Raw genomic sequence first — 16,106 nt, forward strand, 5'->3', positions numbered from 1 at the left:
TACCAAAGCTGGTGACAGATTATGGAGTGATAAGAGCGTTATCACCTTACAGTACTAACATCTTAGGAAGGGATTATGTTTCAGTTTGGGTACAAGTTGAATATGAACTGCATGCTATTTATTTATATTGATTTATTTTTAAATGTTTATTTTTAGTTATTTTGGGAGGGAGGAAGGGAGACACAGAGAGAGAGAGAGAGAGAGAGAGAGAGAGAAAGAGAATCCCAAGCAGGCCCCGAGCTGTCGGCACAGAGCCCGACGCGGGGCTCAATCCCACGAACCCGGGATGGTGACCTGAGCCAGAATCGAGAGTCAGACGCTTAACCCACTGAGCCACCCAGGCACCCCGGAACGACATTTTAAACACACAACGTGTGAAGTATTTGTACCCCGTTTACAATGTGCACTTTATATAACATGCTCAAGATCTAGGCTTTCAGGATAGAAAATGGAAGCAGACATAAAAACTCACAACTAATATATATTTGAAAATTTTGTGTGGAAATTATATAACAATACAGACCAAGTATGTGTCAGTTTAAGGTAGTTTCAGCATCTGTCTGACACCTTCTATTGTAATTCAACCATCTAATCATTCCCCTTTGTTAAGTGTGAATGTGATTTCACACTTTCACCTGGTCAGGTAGCTTTTTTTTTTTATTATTTAACAGTTAAGTACTTGATAATGATTCCTGCTGTTTGGTGGGAATCTCTAGGGAAGTAAAACCGCTCCAAGGCCAACTGTCATAAAAATAAGGTAAATTATCTTCAGACCCAGGCTTCACAGGCCACTCACTCTGCATATGGAAATGTCTTGGTCTAAAATTCATGTGGATGGAATATCACTAAGGTATGAAATGATTAACAAAATCAAAGAGAACTAATCGGATGCCCTCAAACTCCCTCTGCTCATCTCTACTCGGTGAGGTGGCCTGCAAAAAAAATTTTTTTAAGGACTCCTCCAATTCAAACCATAGTGTCTCCTTCACCTGTCTTCCCAAGACTCAAGAGGAGCTGTCATGATGTACCCCACTTTGTTTTTTCTCTCACGATATAAATAACAATAGCATTTTTATAAATAGGCGAAGTGGGTGGGAAGGGAAGTAAACGCAAGAGTCTACCTATATGCTATTGTGATGTCGCAGACTATAAAACATCGAACATAGGCAGGGTAATTGTTTGGTATACTGGAAGGAGGATAATAAAAGCATTTCCACCACTAAAGAAAATTAAATGTGGAAAAAAAGAAAAAAACCCAAGACCGATGGCAGTTTGAGTGTAGTGTATTTGTTTTTCGTTTTCCTAAATTAGTGTGCCAAGTTTTGTATTCTTTCTGTTTCCAATTTTGCTTTCGGTGAAGGTTTCTCGAATCTCAGCAATCCTACACATAAACATTTATCGTTATATCCATTAAGACTTAAGGTTTTAGATTTTCAACTATGAGGGAGAACTCAGCCAAAGATGCTTGAAAGATAAATACGTTTAATTAGGGGCAGAGGATGATCATTAAAGGAAGTCTGACTGCTGCAGAAGTCATTAACAATCTTAAATGAAATTTTTATTTTTATGATAGCCATTTACATGTATAATAAGAGCCAATGATTCTTGGGAGCAGTGTGACAGAAACAGAGTGTGGCGAGAACTCATGTAAGACATACTATTTAAATGAGCTGGTGTTAGCTATTCATATTTGTTAATGAACTAGATATGCAGGGCTATAAGAATGAATGTTCTGATGCTTTAAATTTTAATATCTAGAAATCAAGGGTAAGGACCAATTACTAGAATTTCCACCCTTAAAGGAATAATTAATAACGATATAACAAATGTACGGCTCTAAACTTCTTAAAAAAAAAAGTTTAATTTTAAAAAATTAAGATCAATAATTGAAAAACAGCCAAAACAGTCATGTCAAGCTGTAGTAGTTCAGGATCATGGCAGCTTTTTGTGCTGGTCATGGATCATAATTCTAAATGTTTTAATATACAATAATCCATATGAATGCATTACAGACCCTGTTATCACCTGTAGTTAATGGTGCCTGTGACACAAATGAACAGGCTGTTCTTTGCTCTTACCTTTATGGTAAATAAACTAGCATTCTGGAGTCACAATAATTAAATAAAATGTAAATCCCTAATCTCATTTGGCTATTTGGACCAAGAAAGTTACCCGGCTATTACCTGTCTAGTTCTAATGATTAGTGATGATTTATTGTTCTTTTTTTTATTGTTCCAAAAGTGCTCTGATGTGGTGCCTTGATGTCTCATGAAAAGAAATTGGTCTTAAAAAGCTACTCATTGTTTATCCTGACTCTTAGATAACACATTTTTCTTCTGATAAAATATTTTTCTTATTTATTGTTCAAAACACACAATATAGACAATAATTCTAATTCTGGTGCTGTTTTATTTAGTAGTGTTTTATCCCTGGTGCCTGGCTGTCTACCATAGTACCTCAGCACATAGCTTTACTGTGAGATAAGCCCCCTGTCCTTTACTCTTTCTCGCAGGCTTTCTGTGGTTTGTCTGCAGGATGCAGGTTTTGAACTGAAGAGTGCAATGGAGTTCTTACTGTGCCTTTCCGGTTCCAGCACAATCCAAGTTTTGTGTTTAGAATTGTCCTTGACATTCTTTCGTCCCACAATGGGGTGGACACAGTGTGCTGGAAACCATGACATCATTATCATTGACACAGACTTAAATAAATCACCTGCATCTTGGCCTCTTTGTGCTTATTCAAGGATTCTTCATCTTAAGGAAGAAAGTGCTCTTTATTTTTACAAACCTTCATCCCAAGGGTGACTGGAAAATGCAAACTTTTACAAGTGTTTGAAAAACAAATATGCTGTGTGGTTTTAGACACAGTATGCTGAGTCAGAGTTGTCTTGGAAAATGTTTAAGGTCGGGTGTGAGGCAGAAGGACAGCCCGGATTGCCATGAATTCAGAGGAGGGATTCTTAACCGACCTATTATTGTGGCCTTCTGAATGTGGAGTCACATGAAACTTCATCAAGTAGGCATATATATGGTATTTCAGAAACATACCTGAAAAGGATTAGTGTCTCATCATAATAAATTGAGCCTGATATTCCAAAAAGGCAAGGTTGAGTCTCAGTAAGTTGAGGCAAAGTACATTCTAGGTAAGAGTGACACCGTCTCAGTTGCATAATCTCTGGTAAAAGAAGGTTATAGCCAAAGTATTACCACAGAACGTGATACCCACAAGATACCAACTACACATGTGTATAGCCGGCGTTTAATAATTTGGGAAGCAACCACCTACTGTAACTTCTCTTTACTTTTTCATAAGAAAATGACAATGAGGAAGGAAGTGCAGCAGAAATCTTGAACATTACCACTATTATGCAAAAAAAAAAAAAAAAAAAGAAATGCTGTTAACTGTTTTCCCCTCAGTGACTTGATCTCTCAGATGGAAAACTTATGATTGTTCTGACTCTTGGCTACCAGAAATCACATGAGATGAGCGAGGAAGAAACACACAAAAGCTATATTTATAGCCAGCACTGAACTTCTCAGAAATACCTTAATTTAATTCCTTCCAGAGACTGATAAAAATATCGGATGAGGGAGCCTTTCAACCGATCAATTATTACAATTGACAATACAATATGGCTGTATATTGAACTTCCAAATGTTTTATGCAAAACGTCCCTGCGAAAATATTCCTTAAATGAGAGAGAAGTCCAGGGCCAGAGACAAATGAAAGTGCTCCTACAGTTTAAACAAATACCATTCAAATCATCTGACTGTTATGGGTAGTAGCATTAAATAAGCATCTATTTATACATCTGTGTGTTTTACCTTAAAAGGCCCATGATTTTTTTTTAGTTCTGATAACATAAACAGAGAGGCTGCAGGATACAACTTGTAAAACATATATTTTAATTTTGCTGTAACATTTGCTAGAACCTGTTTTTCTACCAGATAATTATGACTAGAATGTGATAAGCAAAGAATGGTCAGGATAAATTTGGGAATTTGCAGAGTCCTATTTATAAAGTTTCTCTGGTTTTAAGTCAAATGACGATCAGAGAGATATTTATCCTGGATCGTGTTTGGTTCTCTTAGCCTTGTTATTGTCAAAATACAATTTTTTAAAGTCCGGGTTTAATTTACTGACTTGGAGGATTTTTGACTGTCAGCTGTCCTTCTCCGCCCTCTCACATACTCCATAATTTGGGAGGCAGAACATTCTAGAGCTCTCCCAGTTTGCAAACTCTCCCTAATTCAAAATATTGCCATTGTGGAAAACAACCTTTTATCACCTATGCATCTTCAAGCTCCGTGTTAACATAGTTTCATCTTCATCACCACATTGAGCTCTTGCTGCCCCTGTACGTTTTTCCTCAGAAGATGACTGCAATTCTATACGGTCGCCTAAATGATAAGGAAGAAAGATATTTATGGAACGGTAGGGAAAAGCTTAAGGAAGGTATGTTTTAGGAGTTTATATAAAACAGTGAAACAGGTGTTTTCAAGACCTCTGGGATGTTTGTTTTATAAACCGGGAATTTCAAGTTTTGATATGTAGAATTAGGTTTTAAAAAGATATGCCTGCACAGATTGGCCCCCATCATAGCTCCTCCAAGAGGGGAGAAAGCATGAGATTCTGACTGGCCACGAGTCCTCCTGAGTTACCAGAGGCCCAGCAACTAGCATGCCTCTCCCTAAGTACAAATCCTTCGTTGCTTTCGACTCGTATGGAAAAAATAATATCTTTCCCCCTGTTTGTCCCGAGAGCTGCCACCAGAAGAAAAGCCCTTCGTTTGCCCCAAAGAAGCACCTCTGTTTTTCACAGCTTGCAGTAATGCTTAAAGTAAATAAGTTCTTGTGCAGCTAGCACTATTGGATTCATTCAATTGCCTGAACAAAGCTATTGTTTAGAGGTTTACAACAAGCCTTTTCTCTGTTTCCTTTAAAAGAATCTTCCTTGTTCCTGTGGTTGGCATGCTTAGTATAGTAAGCCTTTCTACAGTGTTCAAATGCTAAAGATAATTTTCCCCCACAGAAGAAATGAAGGAAGACTATGACACTATGGGGCCGGAAGCCACGATCCAGACCGCAGTTAACAATGGTACAGGTAAGTTGTGTTCACCTCGCCAAGATCAAATTTGTCCTGTGTCATGTGGATTTGGTGAGTCAGGAAAAGAAACACTGGCCCCTCCATTTGGATCTCCATGACTTAACAATTAAGTCAGACATTACAAGTCTCTTGTTTTGTTTCAAATCAGAGTTCTCTTTTTTATTTTGTCTTATTTTATGTTATTTTATTTTATGTTATTTTATTTTATTTTATTTTATTTTATTTTATTTTATTCAGCAAATATATCTTTCATTCTTAAACCCCTGATTCACCTGTGAAAGTTGAGAAAACTGAACTGGATAAACATATTTTTTTCAAAGCATGAGTCAGGAAAATTTCTGGTAGTAATTTTTATTTTAAAAGGCTGCATAAATAATCTTAAAATTAGAATGTAATATGCCTCTTCTGGCCACCACTTGATATCAGTCATCGAGAATTCAAATGATATGCTGTAATTTAGATTGTAAATGTTTTTTTCAGGAAGACAAACCAAATTTCCATGTACATTCCTCACAAAAATTGATCATCTGACTTCCTTTTTATTCTCTCCTCACTGTTAATTCTCGGTACCTTCCACCTCCTCTAAATAATGTTTTCCAGGCAGAAGTTTTATAGAGAATTGACAATTTCACTTCTTTTTAGTGAAGCTAAAAAAAATTACAGTAAGAAAGCAGTAAGCACCGTTTTCTTTTACTCTGCTCCTGCTGTGGTATGGGACTTCAGGACAGTTGTGACATTCCATGTTCCTCCCCCAAAAGAAACAGCGTCTTGCCTTGCATTCTCACGTCACCAGTGCAAATGTACATTGACTCACTATGTTTATCTCTCTTTTCCTGGATAAGGCTAATTATTTTTGGTGTTATAAACAATCCTTCACACTGCCATTACAAATATGAACCTTGTGCCCAGTCGAAGGTTATCTTCCAAAACAAAACAAAACAAAACAAAAATCACATAAGTATTTCCACTCGACTCACCAGTGGGAAAAAAGTTACAGTTTTGCGAAGTTTTGAAATGTAAATAATTCAGACAATAGTCATATCTCCCTTGTGTTGATACACATCATAATAAACTGCTCATGCTGTGCTTCTAGTTAGAATGTTCTTATTAATAACTTACAAGGCACTAATTCACTTTCTTCGGTATAAAATAAGAGAAATAATGAACAACTGTAATGTTTCTTATATTTCAGCATGTCAATTTAAGGTACAAAAATGAGACTGTGCAATATGGGATTAGGAAAAAGGTATAGAATTAGGAAAGAGTAATCTTAGTGTTTAGGTATAACTCTGGCAATAACTAGCTAGATTGTGACCTTGAGCAAGTCAGTTACCCTCTTCGGAACCCCGTTTTCCCACCTGAGAAATGAATTCCCCACCTGAAGCACACTAGCTGCTTCTTGAGAATATTTCTAGTTTCAATGTTCTCTGTTGCAGGGTATATAAATCATCATATAAAATAGAGACAAGACATAACAAATTCATATAAAAACATAATAATAAAGAGATACCATAAATTAGATACTTTCTATAATGCCCCAACTCATGGGATCAAAAATGGCTTCATGATTTTTTAAAGATAAATGTCAAATTTCAACTTCCAGCGTAAATAAACACTAACTTTTATCAACTTTATAGACATTTGAGTGACACAAATGTAAATTTATCCCACAAAGTGACTATTTACTAGCTGTTTTATACACTTGAAATCTAAAGTGAGATTAATAAAAATGATTCCTGTTCAATAGAGTTAAAAATCAATTATGAATGTTCTTTTACCTGGCTTTAACATCTCTTTTTCTGATGCTTACTTACTCTTCCTGAGAGTTCATATGTTTTCAGTCACTAAATAAATGAAAAAGTATTCACTGAGAATCTTCTATATATTCACGATTGGTGTGTGTGTGGTCGAAGATGGGCCAGGAAGTCTAAGACATGGTTATTATTTAATTTGGAAGATGAGGCTAACACACAAGGAAAAAACAGAACAATAAGAAAAATATGTGATAAATGTGCAACAAATGGTAGGAACTATAATTATTTCAAATCATAAAAGTGGGGGGAATCTTACGGGATAAGTATTCAGAAAAAGCTCCATGACAGAGGCGAAATTTGAACTAAGTATATTTTCAGTGGTCATAGAGAAGTAAGGAAGGGCTTTCTAGCAGAAGAATATGTGAGCCAAGGAAGGACACTGTGAAATCTATTCAGAGGATAGTGAGTAAATGGATTCACCTGAATCAGAGGGTCCTAGGAAGTGATTCATAGGAAGTGAAGCTGGACATTTAAGTTGAAGCCAGCTGGTGGAGAATGTAAAGCACCAGACCCAAGAGTTTGCGTCATGTTATACTACCATGATTTCTGTGGGGGAAAACCAGACTTTACGAGACCAACTGGAAGTCATTGTAGTTACTCAGGTGTGAAGTGATAAAAAGCTTGACCTAGGGTGGTGACAGTGGTGAAATTAGCAGCATGGTTTCTTAACAAACAGTTGAATCTCTGGGTGATGGATTCAAAATGGCCTCAAGATTACACATCTTCATGTTTAGAACATGGGAATACTTGATTAAAAGATAAAAAGAAGGAGGATCCCATTTTGAGAAGACCTTAAGTTAGTCTTTAGACATAAGTATCTTCATAGAAGAGTTATATATGGATGTGAATATGAGCATGCTCATTGGAAATGAGGAATTGAAACACAGGAAGTCAGGGCTAGAGATAGAGATTTGAGAGTGATGCAAATATATTCCGATAGTATTTACCATCATGGGACTATGAAACTAACAATTGAGAGTGTATTTATTGAAACAGCTAGAAAGATGAGGCCAGGGTTGCTGGTGGGTAGGGAGAAAAATCAAATTCATTGAAAGAAAAAAGATTAAGATAGAGAAAAATTAAACAGCCAGAAGGCAAAGAAAGATTCAAAAAGTAGAGAATGGTCAATTCAATCAAAAGATTCAAATAATTACATTTGAAAGAATGCTGAACAAATACATTGGACTTGCTAATTATGAATTTCCTGGTGACCTTCAGTTTATAACTCTGCCCTTTTAGAGAGTAAATATGTATTTCTTCACAACCGTAAGTTACTGCTTCTTTTCCCCAGAATCTTTTTGATTGCTAAATACATGAGGAATTGAAATAAGACATCTCTTCTGTTGAAATTGCTTATTAATGGACCATCTCTTTGTCTCCACCCAAGTCCTACACGATCCAGCTATTGGCTGACCTTCTCTAGCCATCCCAATCTATAACGATATCTTCTTCCAGTGAATGCTCATAGAACAAAACACCTAAACTTGCCATAAATTCTGTAGTATGTTGTTAATTAATGTGCTGTCTTTTCCAAATTAGATTGCAAACTCCAAGAGCATGGATTGTTTCTTAGGCTACCACATTACCTATAAGAGAGCCTTAAAATTTTTTTAAACTTTACTTTTCAATTTTATTTTTTAATTTTTCAAAATTTATTGTATCTATTTCTTAATGTACAAGGTTATATTAGTTTCAGGTGTACAATATAGTGATTCAGCAATTCTATACATTATTCAATGCTCATCAAAATAAGTTCACTCTTAATCCTCATTTATTTTACCCAACCACCAACCCACCCACCTCCCCTCTGGTAACCACCAGTTTGTCCTCTATATTTGGAATGCCTTAAAATTAACAGGCTCTCAATAAATATATTTTTAATGAATAAATATGGAATTAATTTGATAGCAGATAACCATTTTTCTTTTCTAATCAAAGCAGAATCAACAGATATTGGAATAGATCATTTTTTTAATGTTTATTTATTGGGGGGGTGGGGAAGGGAGGGGTAGAGGGAGAGGAAGACAGAATCTCAAGCAGGCTCCGCACTGTCAGCACAGAGCCCAACACAGGGCTGGAACTCACAAACCATGAGATCATGACCCAAGTCAAAATCAAGAGTCGGCCACTCAACCAACTGAGTCACCCAGGCACCCCTGGAATAGATACATTCTAAACAGGTTAAGCAAAGTTTCTGATAAAAAGTGTTGTTATTAATGGGAATAAGCTCTGAAGGAAAGACAAAGATAATGTGTCTAGTACTTTTCTCTGAATATTCAACACACAAATTTCATTCCCAACTAAAAGCAAGGAAAACACCTCTGAATTTCCTTCTCAGTTCTACATATCTATTAAATGGCAGAAATTAATTAAGTTCATATAGATGGATAGAATAGTCCTTTAAAATCTAAAAGTATCTTCGTCCTCGTATATTCTGCTGAGTTTAAAGCTGCAAGAAGCAATGGAATTTAGTTGAATTCAATCACAGAACTCTAAAATTGAAAGCTATACTATACAACAGTTTCTTAATTGTATTTTGATAGTTGAGGAAACCGTGAAAAGTGCCAAATAGCTAACTGATGGCAGATTCGGAAAAAAATCTAAATTACCTGACATAACCTTTCACTTCAGAATGTTTTTTCACCACTCTGAGGAGCTGTCCTGATAGAAAATATGGTATCATCTTTGACTCTTACATGCTTTATCTAATTAGTCATTGGTTACTATCATAAATATCATATATCACTTTTATTTCTCCCCATCGTTTTTTTTCACTTCCCTGATTTAAATCCTCGTCTTTCCTTAGAACTATTATGACACCTTGTTAACGAGGCTCCATTTCAATTCCTAGTTTCTTTAATTCTTTCTTCACACTAACAAAGTTAGTAATAAGCTGTTTTCCTAATTCTGGGCAAGTGAGTTTTCCTAATTCAGGGCAAGTGAATAATGGTAACTCATCTCCTACTCCACTTCGTACTCAACCTTGCGTGGCTCTCCATTGCTTTCAGACTGAGTTGGCATTTGAGTCGAACTGATATCCTCTTGATCCAACACCATCTTGCTTTACTACTACTTCCTGGTATATGCTTCAGTTCTGAAGGACTGCTTACCATTTATACTCTTTTGCCTTTGCTTATGATTTTCCATCAACGTAGAAAGCCATTCATTCTTTTTAGTCTGACAGCATCATCTGCGTTCTTAAAAGCCACCTCTACCAGGAAGCCATCTTATAGTCTCCTACTCAAGATTAACTACTCCTTCCTTTGAGGGTCTTCTTTTAGAATGTATTAATTTTTCTCTCATACTTAGTCACCTGCAGGTATGTTTCTTCCCACTAGATTAAAAGCTACTTGAGGACAGAAATGGTAATGGAGTTTTGGTCACTTTCTTGCTATAGATCCTAGAATGGTCTAGGTCACAAAGAGTTTTTAAAAAAATTGAGGGAGTGAATGAGAGACAAACAAAGCTTGGACTTCCCCTTCAGGTTTCCAGGTTGACATATTTTTGACACCTGACATGAAATAACCAACCAGACATTTTCATCTCTCGTTATTCCAATCTCCCAAATGAGAAAGATTCAGTTACATTTGACTGGTGTCCATCCTTCATGTCCTCCTCTATTTGCTCAGTCCACATTCATCCTATAACCCTTTTCTCATTGGTCAAACTTCCTTCTTAGAATCCTTAATTGCTTCTTAGTACCCAAAGGACAAAACCCACATTCTTCAGACCAGTATTAAGTGCCATCCATTTCATACCAACAGTGTTCTATTCTCATCAGACCAAATCTTTTGGTAATATCAACAGAGAATCACATTTATACCAACCTCTGAATCTCTGCCCATGCTATTCCTTGAGACCCTAATTTCTCGCTCCCTTTCCTCCAGTTATCCAAACTCTACCTACCCTTCTGTTCTTCAGGGCCAGTTCACATTCCATTTGCATAATGTGGTCATTCTTAAACACCCCAAACCACATCAATCTCTTCCTTCTCTGAAATTCCACAGCCCTCAAGTGGACACCAGTAATTCTAGCATGTTGAATTGTTCCCCTTTCTAATGTTTGCACCTATTTAGCCTAGTTAATTTTATGAAGACAAGAGAATTCTTGAGCTGTAAAATGGGGGTATATTATCACGCCATCTACCTCATAGGATTGTTGAGGTAACTAAATAAATAATGTATATATTAGCCTTAGTAAAGGCCCCCAAAATATTTGCTTTAAGAAAAGGACTATTCCCTGTTTGCCTCAAAGTGCCCAGTACATCAGTGAACACATGGTACACGTTATGACTGGCATAATAAATGAGTGAATGAACGAATGAACGAACAAACGAATGAATGAATATTTGGTGGAGAAGAAATGGACTCTGAGAAAGGAAGTCACAATATGGGAAAACATTCCTTGTGGAGGGGATTAAGTCCAGTATCTTCAGATAGTGACACCAGGATTCAAGTCCTGAAATCAACTTGTTAAAGGCAAAGAAGAACAATGTACGGTGTCACTATTTTTTTTTTACAACCAAGTTAGATTAGCAGCACAGCAAAGTTGACTTATAACAACATGAAGCACCGGAAACCCTGACTTATATTAACAACTTTCTATATTGCATTTAATATTTCTACGTTGGTTTTAATGTTTCAAAAATGAAAGAAAATTGTAGGCTTTAACACATAAGACGAAGAATACCCTTTTGTAAAGAACCTTACATCTTCCATATTTTAAGGAGATTCAAATTCAGAATAAAATTATTGTGTAGAATTTTCAAGAGTATGTGGGGGAAAAACCCACTATTTTCAAAGAAGATTAGAGAAACGGAAAAACTTAGGAGCATTATAAAGCCTACGTGCTAGTAGTAACAAGGATGTATCTTAGGTGCTTGGTGATCATTAGCATTAACGCAGTTCCACGTGCATAGCAAGACCCAATAGGCCCCTGATGTTTTCCTCTTTGAATGTGTGTAAGTTACATTTATTCAGACAATCTAGTACTCTAGTTATAAAGGGCTATTAATAACCACCTGTGCCTTTTCTTCCTTTGCTGGGAAAAGAAAAGCACCTTACCACCTTCCATCTAGAAACTGGGTAAGGCCAATTTAGGTCTCCATTCTTAATCTTACATAACACAATAAAATTACTGTCCAAGAACTAACTGTGTTGACTCTAACTGTAGTCATTAAACATGCTTCCAATCTTTTAAGGATAATATAGGAATGCTTTTACCCATGAAAGGTTAATGTTGGTCTGGGATGCTCCAGATTAGTTTACAGTCAGATAAACATTGGAATTTTGTCTTTACCGATTACTACTTACATGAACTTGAGTGGAAAGAATTCATTTCTACATCAGTAAAGTGGAAACAATGATTCCCTATGTACAAAGTCTCACTGTAGGAACTAAATGGTATATTATTTTTGAAGTACCTAGTGCACTGCCTAATATATACTAGATGCTTACCCTGATTTGCTTATTTTGCCAGTTGGTTTGTATCTCCAGATAAGCTTTAAACCATTTTTATTCCCTAAGAAATAAATGGATGCTGAACCTCCCAATAACACTGGCTCCTCACTAACTTCTTCTCTAGAAAACTAAATTGCAATATTTAACAGATTTGTAATGGAGGGACTAACCAGTCAATTTTGAGAGCCTCTGCCCATTAAATTCCTTTGACAGCTTAGAAAACCAAGCAGACAAGCTGTAGGAAAGATGTCTTTTCACTGCTCCAACAATGCATTTGAGGTCAAAATATGAAGCTTAAGAAGGAATTGCTTAGTCTTCTATCTCATTTCATCTTTATCTAGCATCCTTTCTTAAATGTAGAAGAGGATGTACAATGTTTGTGTATAACGATGAAATCCGTCAAAGACTTTTCTTGATCACTGACTAGCATCAGGAATTATATGTTGTTCTTCTTCCTGTCCTGAATGACAAACAAATAAACAAGTAATAAAATGTTTGTCACTTGTTAACCACTAAGATACCTACATTTATTCTTTTCCGTCAGGGTATTTGTTGTGTGCAGAATTTGAACTGAGGTTTGAGAAAGAAACTGTAAGTAAATAGAAGACATAGTTTGTGTTCTTAAGAAATGCCAAATCCTGGGGTGCCTGGCTGGCTCAGTCAGTACAACATGCAGCTCTTGATCTTGGGGTTGTAAGTTGGAGCCCCACGTTGGGTGTAGAGATTACTTAGAAATAAAATCTTTTTAAAAAATCAAAATGACATGAAAGCAAAATTTATAAATAAATAATTAATAGCCTCATTAGCTATTCAGATCAATAGTCACTTAGGGTGACCCTACGAAGTTTAAGACATTTTGTTAGACATCATGAAAAATACAATGAATAGTCACTGTCATTAAGGACTTACCTTCAACTGGGTGAAAAAAACAATGGTAGATGAATAAGAAATGTGTGTAAAGTGCTTAGCACAATGTTAGACATAATAAATGTTCAGTCATTGCTAGCCGTCATTATTATTGTTATAAATATTATAACAATATGTGGATTAAGATGTTTTATTTGAAGTCAACAAGCTATGTAGGTTCGAGTGAAAGGTGTTAAATATTGCAGAGGGTTTTTGACAGTGTAGGGTCAAATATTGGAGACATGAAGATAGAGAGCCTTAGAAGACCACAAAATTCAGAGAACATTTTCGTCAGGAGAAAGGCTTGTTAAACATGGTTCTGTGCAGAAGAGAAGCATGGAGAAAGTTGAAAATGTAAAAGGTGACTGGGTAAAGGATGGAGTAAGTTATCAGTAGTTATGAGGAAGTAGCATTAGAGAGTAGCCTTGGCTATGGGCAGAGGCACATCTTTTTTAGCAGTAGGTTCAAAAGAAAAATGGAGAATGATTATAGAGATTCTGGTCGAATTTAAGGGTAGTTCAGAGAATTCACGTCATATGGGTTGCATGCACTGTTTGAGGTAAGTAGGAAAAGAGATGATCAATTGACAGTAAGGAAAGGGAGTGGGGTTGGAATCTTGAAGAATGGAAATTTAGAGTAATTGCAGTGGACAGTGTATGGAGGTTCAATTCCCATCATAAAAGAATATCCCATTTGGATAACATGGACTGAAACAAGTCTGTATGATTATTTATGTTTCTTTAGACATTTTTGATACTCTTAGGCAAGAATGGGGCTGGATTTTCGCTTGGCAAGGCAAGAGTGACACAAAAATAAGGGACAGGGATGGAAATGATTTCAAGCTCCAAGGTGAACTGAGGCAAGTAAAAGAAGACTGGGTGAAATGGACAGGAATACTGGTCATCACAAGGAAGGACCTTCATCCAGGGAGTGAGGAACTGAATGATGGGGAAGGGCAGAAGGTTGAAATCTTCTGGTTTGTAGGGATAGAATCGTCCCGGGATGAGCTCCACACCAAAGTGTGACCATCCCTGTTGTTAAAGAGCCTCAAAGCCCTGCGAAGCCAGGATCTCCCTGGACTATTTGTTGAGCCATGAAGTTTCCCAGAATGATAGTAATGGCAGCCTGGGGTAAATACAACCAGGGGACAAGTATCATCTTACTTAAGCTATGCAAGTAGCGTCCTAAACCATGATGGCAAAAATGGATTTAGAGCTTCAGAAAACTGCAGTTACAAACTGGAAGTTTTTTGAGGGTAGAGGTTAAGTTTGCTCTGCTCCAAATTCCCTCTAAATGGGCACAGTGTTCATACAACCTTGATGGTTGACAGGTTGTTTGTTGAATTAATGAATAAATGAGCAAAACCAACAAACGGACAGAAAATTAATAACATAGGAACATTGGTTAGAAATGGCCATGTGAATTGAGGAGTGTGTTGACCCATCCTCTTTGCTCTGTGAGTTTTGACAGAGGACAGCAGGAGCGGCTGTGCTGGAAAGGTCTGTGAGGGATGGGGTATTACTATGACAGGACGACACAGTTTCATGTAATCTGAAGAAGTGAAACGCACGTAGGGGGGTATCATTAAGCATGTGGGGGGATAAACAAGTAATATGTGGAATGGAAAAGCAAAATGAACCATGAATAAAGGATTGGTCTTTTTTTTTTCTCTAGTCCTAAGTCAAACTTGAGACATTCTTTATTTACTATCAAGTTATTCCATACTGAGTGCCTTTAGAAACACGATTAAACATAAGGACTATCTAAAGTAGGAAAACAAAATCCTTAAGTATTAAATGGAAATTGTAAGTAAGCATCTTGATTAGAGAATTTGAGGAATTTTTATGATGTTTTCTCTTTACCCCAATACACTTGGATGTGGATTGCCCAGTGGGGTGGGGTGGGGGGTAGGGAATGAAACAAGTGTATAGGATTCAGAAGTGCAGGAACATGAAGGGAAAAAGTTTAAAATTTCATCTTTTATTTATATTGAAGTCAGCATTCACCATGGCTTTCCCCCATACTAATTTTATGGTGTTATAATGTTGTCATTTAGAACTATTTATAATGCCGGCAATGTTGTCAGCATCTAGGACCTCTTCAAATCATGTCACATCAGTTAGGCATAATGAAGAACTTAAAAGATGGGTTTCTCTCTCACTCATTCTCTCTTTCTCTCATACTGAGTCACTATGATACAGTGGAAAGAGTAATGGGTTAAGAGTCAGGATACATGAATGCTCCATCAAGCTCTTCCAGAAATTATTTGTCTAACTTTCTATGAATCATAAGCCTCATCTATACCTTAGTTGTATCATCTGTTAAAGGAGGAAATTAGACTAGAAATTTTGGACTCCACCCCACCATACCCTTTCTTCTGATGAATTTTTGCTGGGAAGCATCAACAAAGAAAACAAAGCACCGGCTGAGCTAGTTGGCATGGGAAGGGGATGGTCCTGCCTCATGGTATTATACCCAGGGCCCTACATTTGGAAGGGCTTTGACTTTGGTTTAATGTTCTGCTGTTGTCATTGTGCACTGGGCCCCACAAATTATGTAGTGTAATTAGTCCTGCATATAGCTCACAAAATGCATTAGGATAATAGCAGAGTATACGCCAGAATGGGAAGGGGTGGGATCAGGGATTCACCACCACTGAGAAATGCCACTATGTCCAGGTTTACCAGATTCTTCTGAGTTCTGAGGGGTCTCCAGAGCAGTGAAAGACTCTAGGCCTAGACTGAAAATCTCGCCTAAGCAAGAAACACCACGTGTCAAGGTATAACTCCCCTAAAATGGTGATATTAATGATAAGGTTAGG

General features: G+C 36.8%; 1 protein-coding gene across 3 annotated transcripts in view; it reads left to right on the plus strand.

The window, feature by feature from the left end:
- The window catches only part of ZEB2 (zinc finger E-box binding homeobox 2), a 133,286-nt gene that overhangs the window by 88,403 nt on the left and 28,777 nt on the right, over positions 1 to 16,106 (plus strand). For all 3 annotated transcript variants that reach the window (XM_019455277.2, XM_019455282.2, XM_019455284.2), the window contains one exon: positions 5,032 to 5,103. In XM_019455277.2, the coding sequence (XP_019310822.1) occupies positions 5,032 to 5,103 (72 nt within the window). The remainder of the gene's footprint in view (positions 1 to 5,031; positions 5,104 to 16,106) is intronic.

Source organism: Panthera pardus, unplaced genomic scaffold (assembly GCF_024362965.1).
Source record: "Panthera pardus isolate Hobbes unplaced genomic scaffold, ASM2436296v1 HiC_scaffold_10, whole genome shotgun sequence".
NCBI lineage: Eukaryota > Metazoa > Chordata > Mammalia > Carnivora > Felidae > Panthera > Panthera pardus.